The following is a 25,016-nucleotide window of genomic DNA, read 5'->3' as shown; positions in this document are numbered from 1 at the left end:
GTCCGTTAATGTGGATCAGATTGACCTGTCACCTTAGAGGTGTCAAAACTACACCCAACCTGAAAAATATCCAATTAAGACTTTGACTCGCGTGCGGTGGACACCCGAATTAACACCTCTAATCACCTATGAGAGGTTCCAACTAGTAGGGTTGTTCTTCCTAAAAGAAACCAATGATTTGAATGGTTATGCTTTAAGCATGTACCAAATTCCTGCTACACGTACATGAATTTGCTAACTGTATTTCTGGGTCTATGGATTATTAGATTTCTCAATAATGGTATAAAGTTTGAGATTTTTATAATAAAAAAAATAAAAGGGAATTTGATATTGTTATTATATGTTTAAATTAATATAATACTATGAAGTAATTCTTAATACTTGTAATAGACTCTAGCTAGGGTGACATTCTATAGTTGGTTTCTCATCTTATATTCACTTAGGGCCTGTGTCACATTTATTGAGTTGAGCTGAATTGAACTGAACTGATTAGAGTTGAACAGAACTGAACTGAGCTGAAATGAATATTTTATAAGAGAAGGAAATTAAGAGCTGAACTGATTGGAGCTGCACTGAACTGAAATTAAGCTGAAGTGAACAAGACCTTAATTTAGTAATTAAAATTAAATTTAATTTTTGATATGCGTGAGGTGATTTATTAAAACAAATTAGCAAACTAATATGGTTTAGATTTTTTTTTATTAGAGTAACTTTTTACGATGGAATATTCCGTCGGAAAGGAAATTTCCCGACCGAAAAAAATTCCGTCGGAAATCACCTTTTCCGACGGATTTCTACGACACATTAAATTCCGTTGTTATATTTAAATTTTACGACGGAAAAACCGGTCCGTCGGCATAAGTTCGTCGAAAACAAGCCTTTTTCTAGTAGTGTAAAATTAAGTTTAATTTTTGATATGCTTGAGGTGATTTATATAAGGGGTTAGTTAAAACAAATTAGCAAACTAAATGGTTTTTTTTTTTTTTTTTTTTTTTTTTTTTTTAGAGTAACTTTTTTTCCCCTTTTTGAATAACTACTGTAAGTTTAATGCGTAATATTTATTGTACACCCCATCTTTCATCTTTTAACTAAACTAGGTGAAACCCCGTGCAATGCACGGATATTGACTAATTATAATGAAAATATAATTAGATATTAAAAAACTAAATCGATTGATCAGTATTAAACCGTATGAAATACAGTTTGTATTAAAAATGAAATACAGTTCGTATTAAAACAATAAAAACACGAGAGAGAAAATCAAGTCGATATTTTAGGAAGTTTACTTTAGATTTTATATAAAATAAAAGTCATAATCTAAATGCAATCTTTTTTTTAATGTAATAATTTTTTTTTTAGAAAGTAATTTTGGCGGGAATTTTTTTAATAACATATTGACAAGTGTCCTCTTAGATTCGCTTTTAGTAGTATGTAATTGATTGATTGATTTCAGAATGCTCGAAATGTTGCATGATGAGGTGTCAATTTCCATCAAATTACGTGGTACATGTTACGTCCTCTTAACTGAGTTTAGTCGACATGTTTGCAAAACACAAGTAGATGAATGAACTCTATAGTATACATTAATTATACATTATAATATTAGGGAAAATAAAATAATAATGAAGTCCAAAGTATAGTTGATTATAATATAAGAAAAAAAAATGCCAGAACATAATATGGGTCCAAAAGGTGAATGTTTAGGGATTTGATTTCCATGATTCTGTCTGATTCGATACACCACACGAAGCCCAAACCCGATTCCCTTAAGTAGCAATTACGGTAATTAAACAAATATTTTGTTTTGATTACAAATTATTGTGGCATCCTTTTTGAAACTAGCACAAATTTTTGATTTATTCGTTACTTATTTAAAAATATTATATCATGATTTTGCCACCTACTAGTCTACTACTCTACTCACACTTCTGATTGACCTTTAAAGGTTTAATTTGAAATTACATTTACAACTTGTAATATACAAGTTACAACTGCTAAACAAAGATCTGTCATAATTGATCTGGTAGAATTCATTGCATTTGTTTTTGTTGAACATTTTAACAGATTTTTTAAACATTTTACGGGGTGTATAAATTACATTCTCTTGCGTTGCATACTATAGTGTATGTAATAAAGCATTCTGAAATATATGAGAGGGTGTAATATTTATGTTACATCATATTATTCAAAAAGTTTAAATGTTGACTGATTGACAAATTTTTGTCATTTTTTTTTCTCCTTAATTATTTAATTTTCATATAATAATTTATTAGAATAATCATGCAAAATGCCCCAATCTTCAATGAAAATTGAATGAAGGTAATAAAGTAATTTTAGGAGGACACCACTACCTCCCTGGCTTATACAATGCAATAGAGATATATAAAAAGTAAATACAATTGTCTTAGAATTTTTATCTTTACAACGGTAAGTTTGTACTCTCTTTCACCAATGTGTAAGTAATTTAATTTGCCGTGAAAAGCCCTCATTGAGTGTTTGTTCCAATCAAGTTAACCTTGACTAGATACTTAATATTATTGTTATCGGTTTCTAGACCATTGATTTCAAAATCGTGTGAAATTTTTTTTAAAGATAGATTTCAATCAAGTTCGTGATTGGTTTCAATAAAAATGACCAAATAACCGATCCTGCTCACCCCCGTTCGACTCATCTCTCCCTTTTTTCCCCATGTGTAATTGTTTGTGCAATTGAAGCAATTGTGCATTATTAGAAAGTGACAAGAATTTAAAATATTGAAAAACATAATATAATAATTTGGGACAGACAACTCACTTTCCAACTTAAAGCTTGTTGAGGCATACCCTATAAATAGAGAGTCCTCAAATCATTGGAGACTTTATTCACCGTTCTTTCCAAAATCCAAAAAAAATTCCCCAAAAATTCAACAATATTTTCTTTAAAACCAAAGATCTCTACACTACTTCACACTTGATCACTCTAGTTCTATTATTATTTACCCAATAACAAAATCATTCTCATCGAAAATCATCACCGCCACCGGTGACTGAAATGTTCATATCTCCGGTGAAAAAACACATTATACTACGCCGGAAAATGTCGACACTGTCTTCACCTCCAAGTGTATTCAACGTCTCTACTTTCGGTTGGATAGTCATTTTGGTCATCTTAACGGCGTCATTATTAGGACTACCGTTGATTCTGCCGCCACTTCCACCACCGCCGTTAATTCTCCTCTTCTTTCCCGTCGGCATTATGGCTGCGCTCGTGTGGCTCGCGTTTTCTCCGTGCTCCGCCGCCGCTTATCGGAACGTTGCCGTTTATAGCTCCTCTGTGTAGTGTGTATTACGGATTTACGGTAGAGTTGAGTTAATTTTTTATTACTCCTTTTATTTTTATTTTCTTGATTAAGGTTAGCTGTAACAATATTAATACAAAAGTAGTTATTTGTAACTGTTTTTTAAATGGATTTAATGAGATTCCCGCGTCAACTTGCTACAAAATTTTACTCTTTTGTCAGTACCCAAGTTTATTTAGTTTTGTTTCGATGTAATAATAGTCGTCAATTTTACTCTGTCCGTCTTTAAATATGATTTCCATTTGATTTAGTTGGTTCCAATTTTAAAAACTTTAACCATAAATTCCCGCTAATTAGTAAGAAATTATATGTTCATGTGGGATTCTGTTGAATTCGTCATATATATTGTACATTTTATTTATTATTAATATTAAGTTTTTATAATTTTTACGCATATGTAAACAAAGGTATAAACATTTTAAGACACGTCTTGAACACCGTAAAAGTTAAATAGGAACTATATTTAGAAACAGAAGGAATATGATGTAAACGAGTATTGATCCAACACGACTATAAAACTTTTAAGTAAAACGATTGTATACGAGATAATGAGTATAAACAATATGCTAGTGGTTGAGTTGGGTAGATTTGGATAATTAATTACGAAAATAAGTCAAGAGATTATGAGTTGTCAATACAATAATGTTAGTGCTGTCAAATTTCAAACCGAAACCGTTTAACTGCCCGAAACCGACCGACCCAAATGAGAACCGAACCGATTAAAAACCAATTTTTTTGAAACCGAAAACCGACCCGAACCGTATTTTAGTAAACCCGAAACTGAATCGACCCGAATAATGTTAAACCGTATAAACCGAACCAAAAATAAACCGAACTGAAAGAAAACCGAACCGAAAAAGAACCGAACTGTATCTAACCCGAAACCGGTTCCAACCCAGAACCGTTTAAACTGGCAAAAAAACCGCTTACACCGAACCGTTAGCAAACTGCTACTCGTTTGCACCGAACCATTTAAAAACCGAACTGTTTGTAAACCAAACTGGTTATAAACCGAACCGTTTATGAACCAAACCGCTTCTAAATCCAACCGTTTACAACCTTTTGTATATAATTAAATGGATTTTTTTTTTGACTGGAATATAATTAAATGGATTAAATATTAGAAATCTTAGAATATTTTTTTTTTTTAAATAGCAAGGCAAATCATTCATTAATGATAATCAGTGTTCACAAACAAGAGCAAAACAAGCAGGCTCAGGCCCTGCCTCAAACTATTAGCAACACTACTGCCTCTAGTCATGTATATAAATGATTAAATAAGAAGTATATAATAACCTAATTGTAAACACAGTAATACATTAATACACTAACTCTTATAATCTACTTCGTAATAAACTAGTAAGATCAGTATGACTAAACTAGAAACAGAACATAATATGTATTTATAAAATCAATGAGAATTTGTTTATAATATGATGCCTAAATAGTAAATATGAAATGATTCGCGACTTTATATAAAACTTGTGAACGAAAAAGGTTAGCAAGTATTATCAAATTTCAAACCAAAACCATTTAACTGCCCGAATCCAAACAACTCGATAAACATTTTTTTTTTTGAAACCGAAAACCGACCCGGACCGTAATTTAGTAAACTTGAAATGGAACCGATATGAATAACGTTAAAGTGGTTAAACCATCGAAGAACCGAACCAGTTATAAACTGAACCGAAAAGAACCGAACCAGTTATAAACTGAACCGAAAAAGGACCGAACCAGTTATAAACTGAACTAAAAAAGAACCGAACTGTTTCTAACCCGAAACCGTTTCCAACCGAAACTGTTTGAACCGGGATAAAAACCGTTTACACCGCACCGTTAACAAACTGCAACCCGTCTGCACCGAACCGTTTATTACCCGGACTGTTTACAACCCGAACCGAATTAAAGCCGCTTAAGAATAAACCGAAACCGAATCGAACCGATAACTATTTAAACCGAACCAAAACCAACCCGTGAGACAATTAAACCGATTCCAAACCGACCCGATTGAATACCGAACCGATTTCAAACCGAACCGAAACCGAACTGTCAAACCGTTTTGACAGTGCTAAATAATGTTGAGGAATTATGTTAGTTGAACTTTGTGATCTGCAATATCTTTATTTGCAGAAATGCAGCACAGGCGGATATGTTATGGATTTGGTAAAATCTAAAATGTTTATCTCAAAATTTATGTTCGTATTTTTATAATCAACAATACCATGTCACCGTATCTTGGACACCTACCAATAATAATTCGATGCTTAACCCACTTTCTTTTAATTTGGTTGGTTTTAGTTACTACCTCTGTTTTAAATTAAACTAGATGAAACCCATAAGATGCACGAGTTGTTTGAATTTTTTTTTTAAATATTTTTATTTTGTATTTATGTGCTAAAATTTGTTACATATTTAGATAAAATTTCTAATATCAAAAGATAATATTTTATATTTAATTAGTTTGAACTTAAAAATATCATTCGCCAATTTTGCTTGCGTGGCATTTGAATTAAGTAATTCTAAAAGAAATTAATAATCTCTTATTTAATTAACTACAACTAAAATTTATAATCCTACGTGACGCGCTAAGAAAATTAAATCCTACGTGGCTACAACTAAATCCTACATATATATATATATATATATATATATATATATATATATATATATATTAGATTATGTGCAACAATTGAATTTTATATCTCATACAAAAAATATTCAATTGTTGCACAAAAACGAAGGTAGTATATTAGAAAAAGGATAAAAAAGAAAAAATAAATTCAGAGAGTTAATCTTCGTAGAGATTCAAAATACACTGTATGGTGAGCCAAACTATATTTTTGCTAATTTTGATGATTTTTTTTTTTGACAGGAATTTTGATGATTATTGTATATATTTTGCTAATTTTAATGATTATTTTACTTTTAATCATGAACCAAAACTACTTATGAGTGTACCTTGCACGGTTGCACCTAGTGTATATAAGATTTTTCATAATTTTTAGGTCATGTTCACTTCACCTTAAAAAAATAAAATTTAGTAAAAATAAGTTCTGTTCAGTAAAAATAATTTCAGTTCAGCAAAAATAGTTTCAGTTCATTAATAATAAGTTTATTTCAGTAAAAATAATTTCAGTTCAGTAAAAATTAGTAATTTTAAAGAAGAAATATAACAGAAAATCAGTAAAAATAATTTCAGTTCAACAAGTATAATTTTAGTTCAATAAAATTAATTTCAGTTTAGTAAAAATAATTTCAGTTCAGCAAAAATAAGGTGAAGTGAACGGGGCCTTAGTGAGAATTTTTTACGACTTGTTCCAAACCTTTTTGTAAACCGTTAAAATAACAAAAAATTATATAAAAGTAATATTAAAAATATATTTTTAAGCAAGTAAAAATGAATTTAATTTAGTAATACGAACTTCTATTATTATATTCCAATTGTACTCTGTAATTAGTAATTTATATGAAGATATCAACAAATCCTTCCATTTTTAATTGATACTCTAATTTGGAAGGTTTATATTGATTTTATTATTATTATTATTATTATTATTATTAACAAAACCTACAGAATCAATCAAATTACAAGAAATTAGTGGGGAGCCGAGATACAATCTGGGCCCTACCCCTCTAGCTATAGCGAAGCCGATCCTGTTGAAGATGTGAGCAGTTGAACAAGCACCAATATCTTGAGTCTTTGCGAACGCCTGAACCCTCTTCAGCAACGCAACAACATCCTTCTCTAATTCCCCCAATAAAGAAAAGGAGAAAGGAAGAAACCCATAGCCAATCGCCCTGCAATGTGTGCCATACTTATCCCGCTTCCGCTGAGCCGCAACCGACACAACACAACCAAGAACGAAGTCAATTACAAAGATAAAACTACACAACATAATTAAAGGAAGAAAAATAGGGTTTGTTGTAGTAGCCAGCATGTACGCCTTCTCCACCGCTGCCTGATCCATCTTTGGACGCTATACCACTCAAAATTGTTGTTGATGCAACGAATACGATCAACTGTCCAACAAATGGAAGAATCCGAATCTTTTGCATCCCGCAGGCATCGGACCACTGTAGTAGAATCTGTATAAATAGTAACCGTAAGAATCAACCTTGTGACCGCGCCCCACTAGTAGATTTTACTATTCATTTCAATGAGTATTTTGAATATTGTTAAATACGGGTCTGGATAGCACCACTTGTCTACCAAGAGAAAGAGTTCACTTCACAATATCAAAAGAGGTTCTATCCCAAAATCATATGATAATAAGAGAAGTAACCCCTTAGCTTTATAAAGTGTTTAACTATCTCTTCTTTTCTCAATGCGGAACGCTTACATACATGTGTTGTTCACCGGAAAGTTGATAATTACAACAACTATTTTCACAACGGCAGAATCCCCATTCATTAGTAATTGTGGTTTGTTCTCATTTTTTTAATCTCCACTTTGTTTTAATATTAGGAAAAATAGAAATAAATAATCCCACTTTTGTTTATTTTTGTAAAGACAATCTCACCTTTAACTTATTCCAAAACAATGCCTTCCATTTTCTTTTAACAATCCTAAACCAATTAGTAAACGATTTTCTTAGGTTGTTTTCCAAGGGTTGACTTTTAGTAGATCTTTTTATTTCTAATAATTAAAAAAACATAACCACAAACCCCAACCCCGCCCCCTTGAACGAACACCTGGCCTTTACGGCACCCTGGTCTAAACCAGCCCCTTTGATCCTTTCCCCTCCCAATTCCTGCCTCCGCCCCCCTCAACTACCCAACCCCCTCCACCGAAAACCCCTCCACCCCAAAAACCTCACTCCCAAGTCCTAAACACGCCGAGAACCCCTTGCCATTATTTTCGGGGTGGTTAGGGGTTTTCGAGGTGGTTTGTGTAGTGGTGTTTTCGAGGGGGGGGGGGGGGGGGGGAGAGGGGTTTTGGCGTGGGTGGGGGTTGGGGGTTTATTGGGGGTGGTAAGGGGTTTTTGTGGTGGTGGCAATGGAAGGGGCGTGGAAAGGCAGAGAACTAAAAAAATATATTTTTATCTGTTTAATAGGTTATAGGTTAAAAGGATCGTTAAAAGAAAATTCATGTCAAAGGTTGGATTATTTTGAAAAAAAATTGAAGGTGTAATTATTTTCGCAATATCGAGGAAAGACGGGATTATTTATTTCAATTTTTCCTTAATACTATAGATATAAGTTAAGATATTATTAATGCTTAACTTTATTGCATTAAAATCTATGTAAAATGTAAAACACAATTCTGTTAGAATCAAGTGATACTAATCAAGCCTACTACAATTTATACGTGATACATTCTCTTGAACAAAATGAGCTATACGCCTATACACATTGTATTGAGACACCACCTAGCAATCTAGAATCTTTGTATTGCTTAGCTTAGCAACTCAGGAAGTAGTGTCGTTGTTCCTCATAATTTCTCTTTTTTCCTTTCTACTTCCAATTTATTCGACCAATTAATTTCCATGCTATCTCACAAATAGAGCTATCAATTCGGGTAAACGAGTTGGATTTTGAGTCGGGTAAGAGTGGGTCGGGTCAATTCGGGTTAATGTCGTAACCTATGCGGGTCGGGTTTAGGTTGGGTCGTGCTTGAGTCGGATCATGTTGGGTCATACATCTTATCGGGTTTGGGTCGGGTTTAGGTGGGGTTAATAATAGGACGGGTTACATTCGGGTCGGGTGAATAATAGTTTGGGTTTAATTCGGGTTTTCACGGGTTAGGGTAATTCTCTGGTTCGAGTCGGGTTCGGTTCAAGTCAATAATTTGCGGGTTAGAATCAGGTCGGGTCATTCTCGGGTTTGAGTCGGGTTCGGTTCAAGTCAATAATTTGCAGGTTATAATCAGGACGGGTCATTTCTAAGTCGATCAGGTCATTCCCGGGTTAAAGTCGGGTTCAGTTCAAGTCAATAAATTGCGAGTTATAATCAGGTTGGGTCATTTCCCAATCGGGTCATTCTCGGGTTCAAGTTGGGTTCGGTTCAAGTCAATAATTTGCAGGTAACAATCAGGCCGGGTCATGTTCGAGTTCAAGTCGGATTTGGTTCAAGTCAATAATTTGCGGGAATATCTTCCTTCCTTATCATTAAGAAAATAACTGCATATATAAAATGTACATGCCTTTGTCAGTCATTATAGGCTAAACTCTAACTAACTATAAATAGATAATTATCATTTTTATCAAGCTAATTATTTCCTTTGACTATGTATATATATATGGCACATACTAGGGAACTATAGCTTATAATTTAGGAAGATAATTATCTCCTTTGATCATACAACAAATCTAATATATATATATATATATATATATATATATATATATATATATATATATATATATATATATATATATAAGGGGAGTTTTTTCCCGAGATTTTAGAGAGGCGCGTAGGATTTAATTTTCTTAGTGCGCCCATGTAAGATTATAAATTTTAGTTGTAGTCAATTAAATAAGAGATTATTAATTTCTTTTAGAATTATACATTCAAATGCCACGCAAGCAAAATTGGCGAATGATATTTTTAAGTTAAATTAATTAAATATAAAATATTATCTTTTATTAGGAATTTTATCTAAATATGTAACAAATTTTAGTACATAGATACAAAAAAATTTATTTTAAAAAATCCAAACAAACCGTGCATCGTACGAGCTTCATCTAGTATATACTATATTTAACTCTTAAATTTGGGGATGATGCTTCTTTCTTTTGTTAGCCTGGACCAACTTGGTCTCCCTAGAAAAAATGCTTTGATCAATAATAATAAGGTGGTCTAAATTGAATTTAAGGTGATTTGAAATCGGGTCAGGAACAATTTGGGTTGAATTTAGGTTGGGTCAATTACAAGCCGTGTTGATTTCGGGTCGGGTTAGTAACAGATTGGGTTGAATTTTTGGTCGGGTTAGTAATAAGTCGGGTAAAATTCGGGTCGGGTCAATAACAAGTCGGATTGATTTCAGGTCGGGTTTGTAACAGGTCAGGTTGAATTTCGAGTCAGGTTAGTAACCGGTCGGGTAAATTCGAGTCGGGGTAGGAACGGATTGGGTTGAATTCAGGTCGAGTTGGTAACAGGTCGGGTTAAATTCGGGTTTGATGGGTTAAAACGGGTTTGAGTCAATTTCGGTTCAGGTCGGGTTCGGTTCAGGTCAATAATTTACGGGTAACATTCGAGTCGGGTCATCACCGGATCGATTCATGTTCGGGTTCGGGTCTCAAATACTCGGGTCAACTCAGGATTAGGATTGGTTTCAGGTCGGATTCAGGTCACTATTTTTTCGGGTTTAGATGGGTCAATTAATAATCGAATTTGGGTCGGTATTTCGAGTCGAATCAACTTTTGACAGCTCTACTCACAACCACATTCGTTTCTTGTATTTAAGATATAGAAAATGATTCACCTTTTTACTCTTTATCATAAGGATAATGATATAAATGAGATTCAACCCAAATCTGAGATATCACCCAATTACTTTTTATTTTATATCTGAAATAGAGTGCATACGAAGTGATGGAGCACTTATTTTGGTACACTACTAAAAAAAGACTATGACAAGAAGAAGCACAATTAATGAAATTGATGCCACTTGTGGTAATAATACCAAGTTGATTCACTTCACCGGTAATAATATGTAGCAGTTGTTCAATGGTCAGATCAATGTATATATATGGATGTATTATTATTACGCATGAAATTAACACCTTTTTTTTATGACCTGAAAAATAATTTAAAAAATTATAACAGGATGCTGAGAACTTGGCTAGGTAGAATCTTTGGAGAAATGATATCGTGAGCTGTGAAATTGTGAATGTAGCTTACTACTATTGCTTTCAGTCTGTCACATTCTCAAGCCATCTCATTTTTTCTTTTGAAATCTTCACTCTTAATTCAATTATTCTTTTTATTTTTCCTCAACAATCTAAAGATATTTAGTTATGTAGATTTATGTTTTTCATGTTTGTCACTCAATGGTAACTAGTCACTTTAGCTTTTCTATAAAAATTTTAAAAAAGGAAGAAAAAAAAAATCCTCTAATTTAACAAATAAAAATTAAAAAAAAAAAAAAATAACATTTTGAAAATATGTTTTAAAATGAATTTAATAAAATCCCACTCGATCGACTAAGTTTTTTTATTAATAGTTTTGTGTATGGCGAAGCTTATGGTATGATCACATTTGTTCATAAGAGTAACCCTTATTTATGATCTAAAAAACTTCACTTATTGACGAGAGCATTCTATTTCGTCCATGAGTATAACCTCAATTATTCATTATATAAGACCCTGTTCTCTTCATTAATTTTGATGTTCTGAAATTTATTTTAGTGAACTGAGATTAATTTTATTATTCTCCATTAGTATATATATATCTTTTTTAAAGTTATCGATTTTTACTGAACTAAAATTATTTTTAATGAACTAAACTTTTTTATTTTTACTAAACTGAAATTATTTTTACTTTATTATTTTTGTAGAGGGTGAAGAAAACAAGGCCTAACTTCAATCGATTGAAAAAAAATAATTTGTTGTAAATATTAAAAGGATAATTCCACTTGTGACCCTATTGAAACTTTAACAAATACTTATATGACTAAATTTTGTCTTATACTTGTATTAGTATTGCATAAAGCATGAACATGTCAAAGTCTTAGTTTTAAAAGGCGCACCAAGGCGCAAATGGTCCTTGCAGCCTAAGCGCGAGGCGCAAAGCGAAGGCGTGCGCCTTTTGTATGCAAGGCGTATGTATTTATATATTTATTTCAAATTATTTTTTACTTTGATTGTACTTAATACCAATTAAAAAGATTCATAATAAATTAAATAATGATATATGTATAGCTAAGGTAGTCTGAATTTGAACAAATGTCCATCATTCTTCAATTTATAACTTAAATTTTAGTTATTTTCCTTGAGGTGCAAAGCCACGCCTTACCAAAGGTGCTTTGAGGCGCACGAGGCGCGCGCCTTCCGTAGGTGACTGAGCCTCGCCTAGCTAAAGCCCATTTTCCAGAGCCTGGGAGCGAGGCGCGCCCCAGACGCGCTTTTTAAAACCAAGGTCAAAGTAGTGTAAAGGTCAAACTATAACACTTTAAAAAAACGGAGGAAGTTCTCATCTTATCTTATTTCCTTATTGGACAATTATATAAGGTCTTCTTAGATATCACTTTTAACTTATCAAACTTGAGAGATGAAAATAAGGTGAGGAGAACAAAAGCCACTGTACTTCATAATTTCATATATTGATCTCGAGATTTTAAGATTACAACACAACTTGAAATTTTCATCTAAGGCATACAAAAAAGATCTCTAAGATAGCATCTCATGTAACTTAATCCAGGCGGTAAACCTTGGCAGTTGGCTCAGAAATCTAACCTGAAGCTAATAACAAAACTACATGAAATACACAGGAGAGTTCAAAGAAATGGAGAGCTCTTCTGTTCTGCCTCCCTCACATATCTTTTTCAAGAATATCCCTCATCATCTGTATAGGAATGAGGCCTTCTGTTCTAATTGCATCTTTATTTGGGTCTGGGCTGATGAAATACAATGTCGGAAGACCCCGTACCTGCAATGGATTTACCAGATAAATTTCACCTTTACAGAGTGAACTTATATGCTATAGAACCACAGATTGAAGTGCAAAAGCACATGCTTCATGAAATGTTATTGCATGATCTCTCAAAATGTATATCTCTATAGATTACACCTGATTTTTGAGTATTTACTTGTTTTCAGACAGCTAATAACAGTATAATAAGTTCACAACGTGAGTTATACCATTGCGCTCTTAACAGTCTTAACTCTTAACAGCTAATTGGATGACAGGATTCAAAGAAAAGCAAAGGGGAGAAGAATGATGGATCAATATTCCTTTCTTTGACTACAGATGGGTTGAAGGCAGGGGAGGATCTTCATTGAGGTTCATAGGGACCCGGCCCCTGCTGGTAATTTTTTTTTTTTTACCTATTATATATTAAGAATTTATTTCCTTACATATAAATAAAAATGTTGTGTCACAATGGTTAGGTATAAGTTTTTTTTTTTTAACTAGAAGATGAAGGTTTGAATCTAATTAAGAGCCTGATTTTCTTTTGGAACGGAAAACATAATTTATGGCTGCTTTACCAAACTAATTGGTAATATGCTAATATCCAAAGTTCAAAGAATTAAATTTTCTGAAGGTTCATGATTCAAGTGCTGAGATCAGTTATATGAGGCAATGAGCTTCTATTTTGATGAACAGATTTATCAGAAGTAATGGAGTTCTTACTACTGTAACCAGGGATGAAATTGTGTGGAGTGGATTGAGTATCCTTATACTCAGGTTTTTGACATGGTTAGCGATGCTCCAGAGCCTGCAGTCCAGACAGAAATTAGCAAAACTGAAACTTGAGAATAGGTGATATTACTGACTGCATGATCTATTGATCTGTGGCGCAGCAGTTGAATCTCATCAAAAGCTTTCCTATAACCGTATAAGTAAAGCACAGAACTCTGGAGGATATCAAGGCTTCAATTAGAATAAGAGGCAAGCAAACAGTTTTGCCTGCCTTGACAAACCAGATCAGTAGAATAAGCAGGGCCTCAAAATTTCAGAAGGGGGTGTATAGTGTACCTTGGTGCTATGGAAACTGTAGTCTACTTTCATTTTCTCGAAAATTAAAGGATAAGGACTGTAAAGGATACTCTGAAGGATAGGAGTTGATTTAAGTCTTGGTAAATGTGATAGAACTTCTTTTTTAAAGTGGCTTTACACCTTAGTGTTCTTTTCTTTCCTTTGTAAGGCCGTAAGGGGTCTAATCTAGTTAGTTGGTCATACTTGGAAAGACTAAGGCTTTGTTCTCCTCAGCTTAAAGAGACTGGTGTAGCAGGTGTCTGTGTCCAGAGAGGGCTCCTCTTCCTTTGAACAGTTCCTTGAGTATAGCTCCTGTTGTTCTTCTCTGGCTTTTGCTGAACTTAACTTATATTTGTTGATAACATACTGATAAACGTAACTTATTACTGAACTTTTGACTAGACTCATTTTCTTGCTAAACTTAAATCAGTTTTGCTTAAGTTCAACTTACTTTGCTGAACTTAATGTCTTTATTGAAACTTGTTTGAATAAGTTGAACAATACAAATTACTCTTATTAAAACTAAATAAATTAATAAAGGTAAACAATCAATGCAGAAAATTCAATCAGAATCATTGTGATTTCTCAGCTAAGGATGCAATATATGACAGATAACTAGGCATCATGTGTTTTTCTAGCATTGGTTTGTTCAACTACTATTATGGAGCAGTGGAAGTCTTAGTTTTAATAATGTATTACGGGGGTAGCCATACATTCACCGCTTTTCAGCTGTTGCTACAACTATCTGATTAACCCAGCCCTACTCATATCAAACATGTATCCAACAGACTGACACCTTGATTAGAAATGGATACTTGACTTATTGACTACAATCCTTGTAAACTAAAGGAGACCCAGAGAAGCTTGATAGATTCGTGTCATATACAAGTAACCATTAAACGAGTTTGAGCAACATAGAATTTTAGTAATTGTTCAAAACAATGCATATAATTCAGTCACACTACTGTTCTGAACACGAAAAATAATTTTTCAAGTCAAATGCATATGCACAATGACATCAACATTTACTCTGAGCTTCAATATCAAATTCATTCAACACAGCCATAATCTATGGTGTAATGGATAAGCTCGTGTTAAAGACTAAAAAGCACCAATGTAATGATATAATCTAGAACAATTACCTGCATGTCGCGAGCAAATTCACACTCGTCATCAGTGTCAACCTTTACAATCATTGCTTTACCTTCATACTCAACAGCTAGCTGAAAACAAAGAAACACCAAACTTACATATAAATTATAATAATTAACCATTCATAAGTGTGAACTAATGACAGTATTTCCACAATCAACCTTTTTCTCCCTAATGAAAAACATAGAAGGTGCATTGTTTCTACTGAAATTGAATAACATATTCAGCAAGAAAAAGGTGCACACCAAATTTATTTCTCACAGGACTAATTGATTAACTTGAAATCATCAGAAACAAGCAAAAATAGCACAACATGAGGAGTCTTAAGCAATCCATTAGAAAATCAATTAAGTTATTCAAATTAAAACCATCATATATATAATCACAAAGTAGTGTAGTGTTAACCTAATTTGCTAATCACCCCTCCAACTACGAAATAAAACATACAAATTGGTATAGTGTAACACGTTTAGACAAATTAGGTAGCAAATTACATTCACGTAACACTATAGGGCTTGTATAACAAAATTAGGTAGCGAATTGCATTCATGTAACACTTCAGGACTATTGTAACATAATTAGGTAGCGAATTGCGTACACGTACCACAAAACCATGAAAATATGTAAACTAAAAACCCACAAATAACAATAAGAATAAACAGAATCTCACCATTTCAAGCTCTTGAGCCATCAAAATACAAGGGCCACACCATGTTGCATAAAAATCAATAACTAGGGGCACATCTCTTTCCCCTCTAACAAGCTCTTGAATCTCCTGAGCTGAAAACTTTTTCTGCAATTCAATCCCAAAAAAGATTTCAAATTGACAAAAACACAAACATAATCAAACATTTAAAGCAAATGGGTATTTCTCAAATGGGATGAAAATTACATAAAAATCAATAAAATTGAAGAATTAATTCATTTTTAAAAAAGGGGTTTTGAAAAAACGAAATTACCACAAGATAATCTTCTCGAACATGTTTGCCAAAAGGGGGTTTACAGAGCAATTTTCGAGGGGGTAATAATGTAGGAGTTGAAAGAGAAGAGGGTAATTTAAGGGAGTTTGGGAAGTTTAAGGTTGTTGTTGTTGGTTTTAAGGAGGAATTAAGGTGAAAAGGTGGAGAAAAGAGGAACAAATTTGAGGCAGCTGAGCTGATGCTACGAGGCACTGTCGGAATTTGCATAGCAATTGTCTTTGCAAGTTTGGAATTGATACAGTACTTAAACTAAGTTAGAAAGGGAGAAGGAGAAGGGAGTGGATAGCGTTTTGTAAGTGTTGTTCTTGCGAAAGGAGAGTTTAACTTCCATCCTTACTAAGTTACTATAAGTACTGTTCTGAAGACAGTAGTCTTCTTTTGCAACTCTGTTTTTTTTTTTTTTTTAAGTGTTACATTAGGACAGGTTTTTTTTTTTTTTTTTTTTTTTGGGGGGGGGGGGGGGGGGAGGGGGACAGGTTAAAGCATTTTAATTGTTGTCAAGCCTAGCTTGAACAACTTGAGACCTATTCTCTTCAGTTTAATTTCATTTTAATTTAGTTCAGTTCCTAATTTTCTTCTCTCATAAACAATTTAATTCAATTCAGTTCAATTTAGTTTAATTCAACTCGATTCAGTAAATTGGAACATGCCCTTAGTACTCGACTATTGTTATATATGCAATCAATTGGTTATTTGATATATATATTTTTCTTTAATATAAATATAATTATTAATATATATATCCATTCAAATTCTATATCATAACTCTAAGAAACTTGTGTTATATCATTGTAACTCAGCTCAAGCTTGAGCTCAGATTAAACGAGCTACACGTGAGCTAAGCTTAAAAACAAAAAACTAAAGCTAAGCTAAAACAAAAATAAAAAATAAAAAAAATGCAAACGAGCCAAGCTTGAACAAGCAAAGTTAAACCTCGGTTGAGCTTATCTCAAGCTCATGTGTTTCTTATCAAGCCTACCTTAAACAAGCTAGTGCTCGACTTGATTCGGGTCATTTACATCTCTAATTGTGTTATTATGGGCCTGTTCACATTTACTGAATTGAGCTGAACTGAACTGATTAGAGCTGAACTGAACTGAACTGAACTGATTGGAGCTAAACTGAACTGAGTTGAAATGAATATTTTATGAGAGAAGGAAATTAGGAGCTGAACTGAATTGAACTGATTGGAGCTGAACTGAACTGAACTGAACTGATTGGAGCTCAACTGAACTGAAATTAAGTTGAAGTGAACAGACCTTATGTTATCGAGACTGATTAATTTATTAGAAGTTTGCTGGAGAAATGGTTGAAAATGTTAAAGGGGAGAGGATGAGAGGGTCAAAGGAAAAGATAATGATTGATGAGTTGCTCAAAAGTTATTAGTAAACATGTAAATAATTGATAAAATGAGGGTACCTTGGTGCATAATTATTTAAAATATCCTATTGAATGCTCAATGAAGAAACCAAAATTTTCAAAATGTAAAATAAATAAATAAAAGAATTTTTGTAAAGAAATATTTCTTTATAAAATTACTCTTAAATAATAGATAACTATATTTATAAAAAATAATAAAAAAATAAAAAAAACCAATTAACAAATGAAAGAAGTTAATGAGGAGAGAATTCATATTTATCTCCTAAATAAACTTGAGAAGTTTATCTAGTCCTATTTTCGTTATTTTCCCACAAAAAAAGCATGGGTAATTCTGTAATTTTATCCAACAAGGCAAATTGATTATGACAGACGTTTGGGGACGTTGAGTGATAGGAATTAACCTTTGGTTTGCTACCAGGAGAGAGAAAGTAAAGTAACCAGGAGAGATAAAGTAAAGAAATGGTGGAAAAACATAAAGACAAACAACTAACCATGGTTAGTTTATAGTTTATAGAAAACGGAAACTAAGGCCCTGTTCTCTTCACCTTAAAAAAATAATATTAAGTAAAAATAATTTCAATTCAGTAAAAATAAGTTCAGTTCAGTAAAAATAATTTCAGTTCACTAAAAATAATTTCAGTTCAGTAAAATTCAATTTTCTTAAAGAAGAATTATAATAGAAAATCAGTAAAAATAATTTCAGTTCAGCAAAAATAATTTCAGTTCAATAAAATTAATTTAATTTTAGTAAAAATAATTTAAGTTCAGCAAATATAATTTTGTTTCAGTAAAAATAATTTCAGTTCACCAAAAATAAGGTGAAGAGAACGGGGCCTAACACCGTTAATTGACGCATGGGTACCACATATAGTTCTTTCCACTTAACTTTTGCAGAAAAATCTTTATTTTATTCTACTTCTAACATTTAATATTGTTATTTTACTCTTATTCCTTGGGATATCTTCCATTCATTAATGGGGGAGATGATTGGACACTACTTATTAATAAGAAGTTTTAAAAATGAAGGTAATATTTCATATACACTATTTTGACAATCTTCCGTACATATCTTCAGTTCATCAAATGAGACAGGCTTTGACAATGGGGTGAGCAATTTAAACTTGTGAGTTGTGAGTTTGTGATAGCAAATGCTTAGCAAGAGAGGGATAATTTATTTAGGTATCAAAGACATGCACCAAATGCTTACTTAGAGCCTAAACAGGCAAATTCCACTTTAGCATTTCTTTTATGACATTTTTTTTTTTAAATGAAAACTACAAGTACATGTGCCTTTTTAGGCCCTAAGTATGCATTTGTTTAATTATGAACAACCCTGGGGAGTAAATATTATCCTTTGACATCTAATTCAATATTTTTAAATTAAATTTTAATATCTTGAAAGCTTTTATTTATTTAAGCATTCTCTTTTTATTACTTGGATGTTTTTGGCGAATTTCAATACAATTTTTTTTTCGATGTTTAGAAAGCCACAAGGGAGGGGGTGAGAATTGATCTCAAAATCTCTTGGAATCGAGAGGGAAGCTCTAACCACTTGAGCTATCCCTCACTCTCCAGAATTTCAATACAAATGAATATAATACAAATCCCTACTTTATAAAAAGTGGAAGAATACTCTTATGAACAGTGTTAGGACATATATGCCCCTTAAAATGTTATTTTACCTATATACCCCCATTAGTGTTAATTGCTTACATTTGTCTCTATGCGTTTTCCTGCTGTGATTTCCTCTTTCTTCCGTCTAAACGTCTCTTTCAGTCTTTCTCTTCTTCTCCTCTCTCACTATGTCCTCTTATTGAACCAAACTATTAGTTTCCCATTAAAGCGCCTGTCGAGCTTTCTCTCCTCCAAAGAAGAAGTTTATGAGATCAGGTAATTTTTTTATCATCAATTTTTACAATCTGGGTTTATAGTTAATCAATTTTCACTTGTTAGTACAATCAATTTAGGATTGCTTTTGATTTTGTCTTTCCACCTTCGTAATGGTGCTTGCTTCTGATCGGAATTCATCCTCACCTTATTACTGAAAGTATGTGATTAAATTGCATTTTGCCTTTTCCTTTCCACTTTGATTAATTTGTTTAATTCGACTTTTAGGTTGTATTTTTGTTTTCTTTTGTAACCTATAAAATTTTCCCAAAATTTCGTATTAAATTGAACTTTAAAATTGTGACCGATTTTCGAAAATTTATGATTATGATTCTAGATTCTTTCAATTGCATACTGCCTCTGCGTATTTTTGCTTACTTTTTTTTTTCTCTATCCTGTCAATCATTGAAGTGTTGGGGTTGGCTGGAAACGCTACACGAGACAAGAGGACCAAAATGCGTCAAATTCAATTGGCCGTGAGCTTAGTAGGTTGCACGGCAATGTGAAGCAAATTGTTTACGCTGGAGTACCCGACAAGGATTACAAATTCAAAAGCTTAGAAGTGTCTGCTTTGAGTCCAATAAAGGGAAAGGACGGTAAAGGAAAAAGTAGTGTTGCTCAAGGCCAGGTTAGCAACCTCTTCACTTTCTAAGTGATACTGTATAAACTTTATTGCAACTACTATTACGTATAACAAAGAAAATCAGAAAAAAAAAATTACATTTGTTTCTAAACTCCAACGGTACTAATTATTCTAGGATTTGCTAACCTTTATAAATATTACGAAGTATTATGAATGCGACATTTTGGTTCTACATTATTTTTAATTTTGGTCCTTGTTGTGCGTTACTAAATTTGATGGAAATTGTTTATTCTGTAAGATTATAGTGATTATAGAAACTGCTCATTGTATTGTAGGAATATGGAAGTCAATGAGTGAGAATCTTATTCTGCCTATAATCCCTTCGAAATATGGTAGTATATGATCTCACTCCTCTAGAAGGTTCAAATTCACAAGCAGGTGGCTTCTTGACAAAAACTACTACAGTTTTCTTACTACCGAATCCAACAGCTTAGTGGCCGATGCTGATGATGTTGGATCTAAGCTTGGGATGAGAAGCCAAAAGTCATTTTATTATTTTAATCAAAGCGCATTTGGAAGCTACATATTTCATTTTATAACCCATTTGTTTTATTTGTTTACAACGAATAAAAATTTGTTACTTCAATTCATTTACAAGTGTGAAACGATACTTTTGGTTATGCGCTTCACTCCTATACTTCGTATAATTTACCACAAAGAAAGAACATGTGATCAATGTTTCATACTTCCTCCGTTCTTTTTTTATTGCACTATAAGGGATTTTACGCTTGCCAATGCATTACTTTAGCTATCAATATTTTCAATTATACTTTTGTAAAAATTATAAAAATTTGATATTTGAAAAGTAGAGTTCGATACGAATCTAACTAGATCCCACATGACTATATTTTTCCTAAAGTATAAATCACAAATGATGGTCCAACAAGATTAAGTGAATAGTGTAAAAGTCCTAATGGTGCAATAAAATAAAAACGGAGGAAGTATTATAAATGCACACTATGTGTTGTTCTTACTACACTATATGTAAATTGTAGCATATCAGGTATCATACATTTTGATCTATTGAGGCGAGATGTTATTATAGATACTTTGCTATTTCTCATACTCTAGCAGACGAACATCAAACCTGCTATATTTTCTAAAGGTTCACTACACTTAAGTTTAATAGTTTAAAGGTACTTAAGATTTCATATATATATATATATACATATATATATACATACATATATATATCATTTCATGTTCGTAACTATGTACAATGTACAAGACTACAAACTACTAAAATGATTTATACATGTAACTAAATCAATCACATACCAAAGGTGTAAAGACGAGCCAATATAATTTTTAGATATTGGCTAGCCATATCGCGCATGTTGGCTCCCCTAGTGTATATAAGTATTGCATCTACCTTTTCCATTCAATGTCAAATATGCTAAATACAACCTAAAAGTTAAAAATGAACATTCCAAATATTTGATATATAACATCGAATGAGTCAAGTTTGATCTTCTCAAGTTGATAACGCTTTAGCCGCATATAATATTTAATGCTTATTCGGCCTAATGACATTCACTTCAATATTATTATTATGCAGTTTTTTTTTTTTTTTTTTTTTTTTTTTGAAAGAAATTATTATGCAGTTTTTCGTTCTTCTTTATTTATTTAATTTATCTGCGGAGGAGGGGTAAGGAATCTTGTGCGGAAGATAAAATAAAAATTAAAATGAAATTCGGGAAAAGTCCTGGTGAGTATTTGCAAAACCTTATTCAACAAGGTTATCTATTATTCTCCTAAATTTGCTAAGGATTGAACAATGGTAAGTTTCCCTTACTTTTCCCAACCCCCTAAAACTCCCCCAAGGAAATCAACGAGGGAGGTTGTACCATGTGCATGATACAATCGGTTTTACCATGAATGCTCCGCCACTTCCCCAATCCAATATACTTACACATTACCAATAAGGTATTTAACTTCTTCCAATCCTTAAAGAAGAATCAACACTTTTCCCAGAGGTTGAGGCAAAAAGCCTAGCAATTTCCAGCTGGGTATTTGCAATAATCTCTGTTCTTTTAAGATCCATTTCCCCTCTCTTGGCTTCTGCTTCCACCCTCATTCTTTCCAACTCTCTCATGGTGTCCATCCTCACTTGCTCGGATCGCACCACGGCTTCTCCCAGCCACCGGATGCTCTCTGATACATCTTCCCAACTACTATTTTCTTCTCTCCTGCGCTTTTTTCTCTTCATCTTCATCGACTTCTTCAACTTCGGTCCATTTTTGTCATCACTATAAAGAGCAGGCGTGCTGCTGTCAGTTTCTACGTGATCATCATCATTATGGTTTTTGTCTGAGATTTGGTCAGAAACTTTTGCTGCTACTTCGTCACAATCCTGTAACACAAGATATAAATAATTAGAAATAACAGATAATCTAATATAGCTTCAGCATTGATGCCCTTTCTAGTCATTAACAAACATTGTTCAATTCTTATAAAATAATCCATCCATCTAATATATGAAAAGCTTTAATTCTCCAACTTTCACCTAGCATAAGCTCCAAACATCTGCTGATATCCAACTTATCTTGCTTGCAGACAGAACTCCGTCACCTTTTCAATGTCGGCTGTTGCTGTTAAAGTTCAATGTGTAAACTTTCACAATTTTGCAGTTTATACCCTGCTTCTGTAATGTTGTGGGATAATGAAGTCAATAATATTCTTTTGAGTTTTAGTCTAGTCTAACGAAGGCAACTTATCCTTCGCTCTCGGTAATTACAAGGGATGAACCCTCCAAACCAACTTCGTCATAGGTGGAAGCCTCAACTGTCAACAGGTAGATTTTAACAAAACTAACTACATTGCCTGGTAAAGATGTACTAGCAGAAGCTACCCAGTATACTGCAAGTCAATTAATTTTGGCCAAAAGTTGATCTAGGATTGTATCTAGAATGAAATTAGATAACTTACTATTCCTTTGTGTGGCTAATTTATTGTGGCTTTGGGTTTTGACTTCAACTGTTCAAAACATACATGATTATAAAAAACGACGCAAAATGGAGTCTGAATACAGTAGTTAAACAATACTCTATATTATCTATTGCATATAGAGGAAAACTAGTTTACAAAAAAAATTATACAGATAAGAAAAATACTATCATTTTCATCATTTACTTTCCTGGGCTCAATCTATGACTCATGGTGGATGAGAAGTCTTTATCAGAAGAGGGAAATAGCAGGCATTTTCAATACTCCAATGTGACAAGAAGCAGACAGAAAACAAAAATGACAAAAACATGCATATAAACAAAAAGAGATAAGTTAGCTCAATTGATTGAGTTGGTCATAATTCAGTGCCTTAATTCTACTAACCTTAGCCATGGGCTCCGCACCATTGGACTCCTGAGAGTTTAGTGCAATCTCTACGGGAGGAGGTGCTTGCTGAGGTGGCACAGGCAGCGGTAGCGGTAGTGGAGGCAACTGTAGTGCAACAGGACTTGACTCCAATACCAAACCTGGATTACTCGACACAGCAATGGATTTCATAGGTGATGAATGAGCTGATGGTAGTCCAGTACTTCCCCCAGTCCCGCGCAGCAGGTTATCAAGTCTCGAAAAAAGTGGCCATGATGAAGTGTCAGCAGTGGCAGACTCTGATCTATACCTCTTTTTCATGGACTCAATCTTATTCTTGCATTGAGTTTGTGTCTTAGGTGACTTGGTGTTATTGGCACGAGAAGACACATGCTTGGCTACATCCTCCCAATCTTGCCCTTTAAGCTTAGCCCTGTTCCTAAGAATCCACTTTGATTCATAGGCTTCAAGCAAGCTAGAAACTGCCCCTTCGCTCCACTCATCTCTCTTCAAACGATCACCTCCACTACTGCCACCAACCAGCAGTGGTTTCCTGGGAGATTGTTCGAGTTTAGTGGGTGAGGGGTTTTGATCATCTTGATTGGTTTCCTTCTCCATAAGCTCATTCCCCCTCCCACTCTCCCCACTATCTATTGTTAAGGGTAGCTTTGAATCACAATTACTATGTGGGGCTATCTACTCTTTTGGCTGCTAAAGATGCCCATATAGAACCATAAGAAAAGTTTATATGACTGTTAGAAAGGTATTAGTTTTTAGTGGGCTAAATGCCAAAATTAAAATTCATGAAGTATGATAGAGAACCACTAGCATTATTAGTATAAAGACATAATGGCTAGTACATAGTATGCTACTATAGGATGTTGCAACGGTACTAGTGGACAACACACAATAAACTTTAAGAGGGTTGGGGGGTGGATGAATGTTAAGCATCTCTCTGAGAGAGGGCAAATAAAGAAAATCCCGATTACAATCATACACTCTTTTAAAAAAGTTTAAAAGTGGACCGCGGTGTTATAAGGTGGTGGTGTTATACATGTATTACCATGAATAAAAGGAAATACGTTATTTTTTTTTTTTCCTCGGACTCAAAAATACAATAATGTCCTTAGCTAGGATGGACAAAATTGGTGCATCCCAGGGAGATACTTATCATGCATTTGAAAGGAAATAGGGTACAAATTCACCACTAGCATTTGAGAAAAAATAAAAAAGAAAAGGGAGAAAGGAAAGGGTAGTGGGCTAAGCAACTAAAACAAAGGATGCTATACTTTGTCAAATGTGCTAATCATGGAAATGTAACTTTAACTTTGTGGATTTTGGAGTAGGTATCTTTATTTCTTTTCCAAATTTCGGTTGGGAGTTTTTAAAAATAGTATTAAGAGCGGGGTGGTGATTTAATTTAGGGAATGCCACATACACTTTGGCAGTTAGCGTTGATATGAAGCCAATAAGGATGCCATCAACGGTAGTGGTCAATTCACGTGGTACTGTCACCCACTTAAATTCCTCTAAATTAATCCCATATTTTTTTCATTCACCAGTCACCACCACTCAATACTTTTTTTTCGACATCCGTTTAATCATACATTAATTAATCATACAAGATGTAATAACGGAGAGTTCAAAAAATACAACAAATCACAATATAAACTTCGAAAAATCAAGT

General features: G+C 33.3%; 2 protein-coding genes across 2 annotated transcripts; both read right to left on the bottom strand.

Moving 5' to 3' along the window:
- Window positions 1-12,572: 12,572 nt before the first annotated feature.
- On the bottom strand, window positions 12,573-16,433 carry LOC145584664 (thioredoxin-like protein CITRX, chloroplastic). The gene is made up of 4 exons (XM_081641479.1): window positions 16,087-16,433; window positions 15,798-15,920; window positions 15,118-15,198; window positions 12,573-12,925 (listed from the first exon to the last, which is right to left on the bottom strand). The coding sequence occupies exons 1-4, from the start codon at window positions 16,312-16,314 to the stop codon at window positions 12,809-12,811; spliced, it is 549 nt and encodes a 182-aa protein (XP_081497605.1). The 5' UTR covers window positions 16,315-16,433; the 3' UTR covers window positions 12,573-12,808.
- A 5,299-nt stretch (window positions 16,434-21,732) lies between these two features.
- LOC145584663 (uncharacterized) lies at window positions 21,733-24,398 on the bottom strand. Its single transcript, XM_081641478.1, has 2 exons — window positions 23,348-24,398; window positions 21,733-22,370 (listed from the first exon to the last, which is right to left on the bottom strand). Exons 1-2 carry the CDS (start codon window positions 23,945-23,947, stop codon window positions 21,948-21,950), a joined length of 1,023 nt encoding a protein of 340 aa, XP_081497604.1. The 5' UTR covers window positions 23,948-24,398; the 3' UTR covers window positions 21,733-21,947.
- Between the last annotated feature and the right edge of the window lie 618 nt (window positions 24,399-25,016).

This window comes from Chenopodium album, chromosome 16, assembly GCF_948465745.1.
Source record: "Chenopodium album chromosome 16, dcCheAlbu1.1, whole genome shotgun sequence".
NCBI lineage: Eukaryota > Viridiplantae > Streptophyta > Magnoliopsida > Caryophyllales > Amaranthaceae > Chenopodium > Chenopodium album.
The sequence above is the reverse complement of the archived record's forward strand: the minus strand, read 5'-3'. Positions and strand labels throughout refer to the sequence as shown.

Bases quoted from the DNA above. Each gene is read 5' to 3' on its own strand.
- LOC145584664 (XM_081641479.1), bottom strand. From the start codon at position 16,314: ATGCAAATTCCGACAGTGCCTCGTAGCATCAGCTCAGCTGCCTCAAAT. The intron at 15,921-16,086 runs GTAATTTCGTTT...ATTGAATTGCAG, and splicing joins TTCGAGAAGATTATCTTGTG to AAAAAGTTTTCAGCTCAGGA. The intron at 15,199-15,797 runs GTGAGATTCTGT...CTTTGTTTTCAG, and splicing joins TGGCTCAAGAGCTTGAAATG to CTAGCTGTTGAGTATGAAGG.
- LOC145584663 (XM_081641478.1), bottom strand. From the start codon at position 23,947: ATGGAGAAGGAAACCAATCAAGATGATCAAAACCCCTCACCCACTAAA. The intron at 22,371-23,347 runs GTTAGTAGAATT...CTTGTGTTACAG, and splicing joins GTGCGGAGCCCATGGCTAAG to GATTGTGACGAAGTAGCAGC.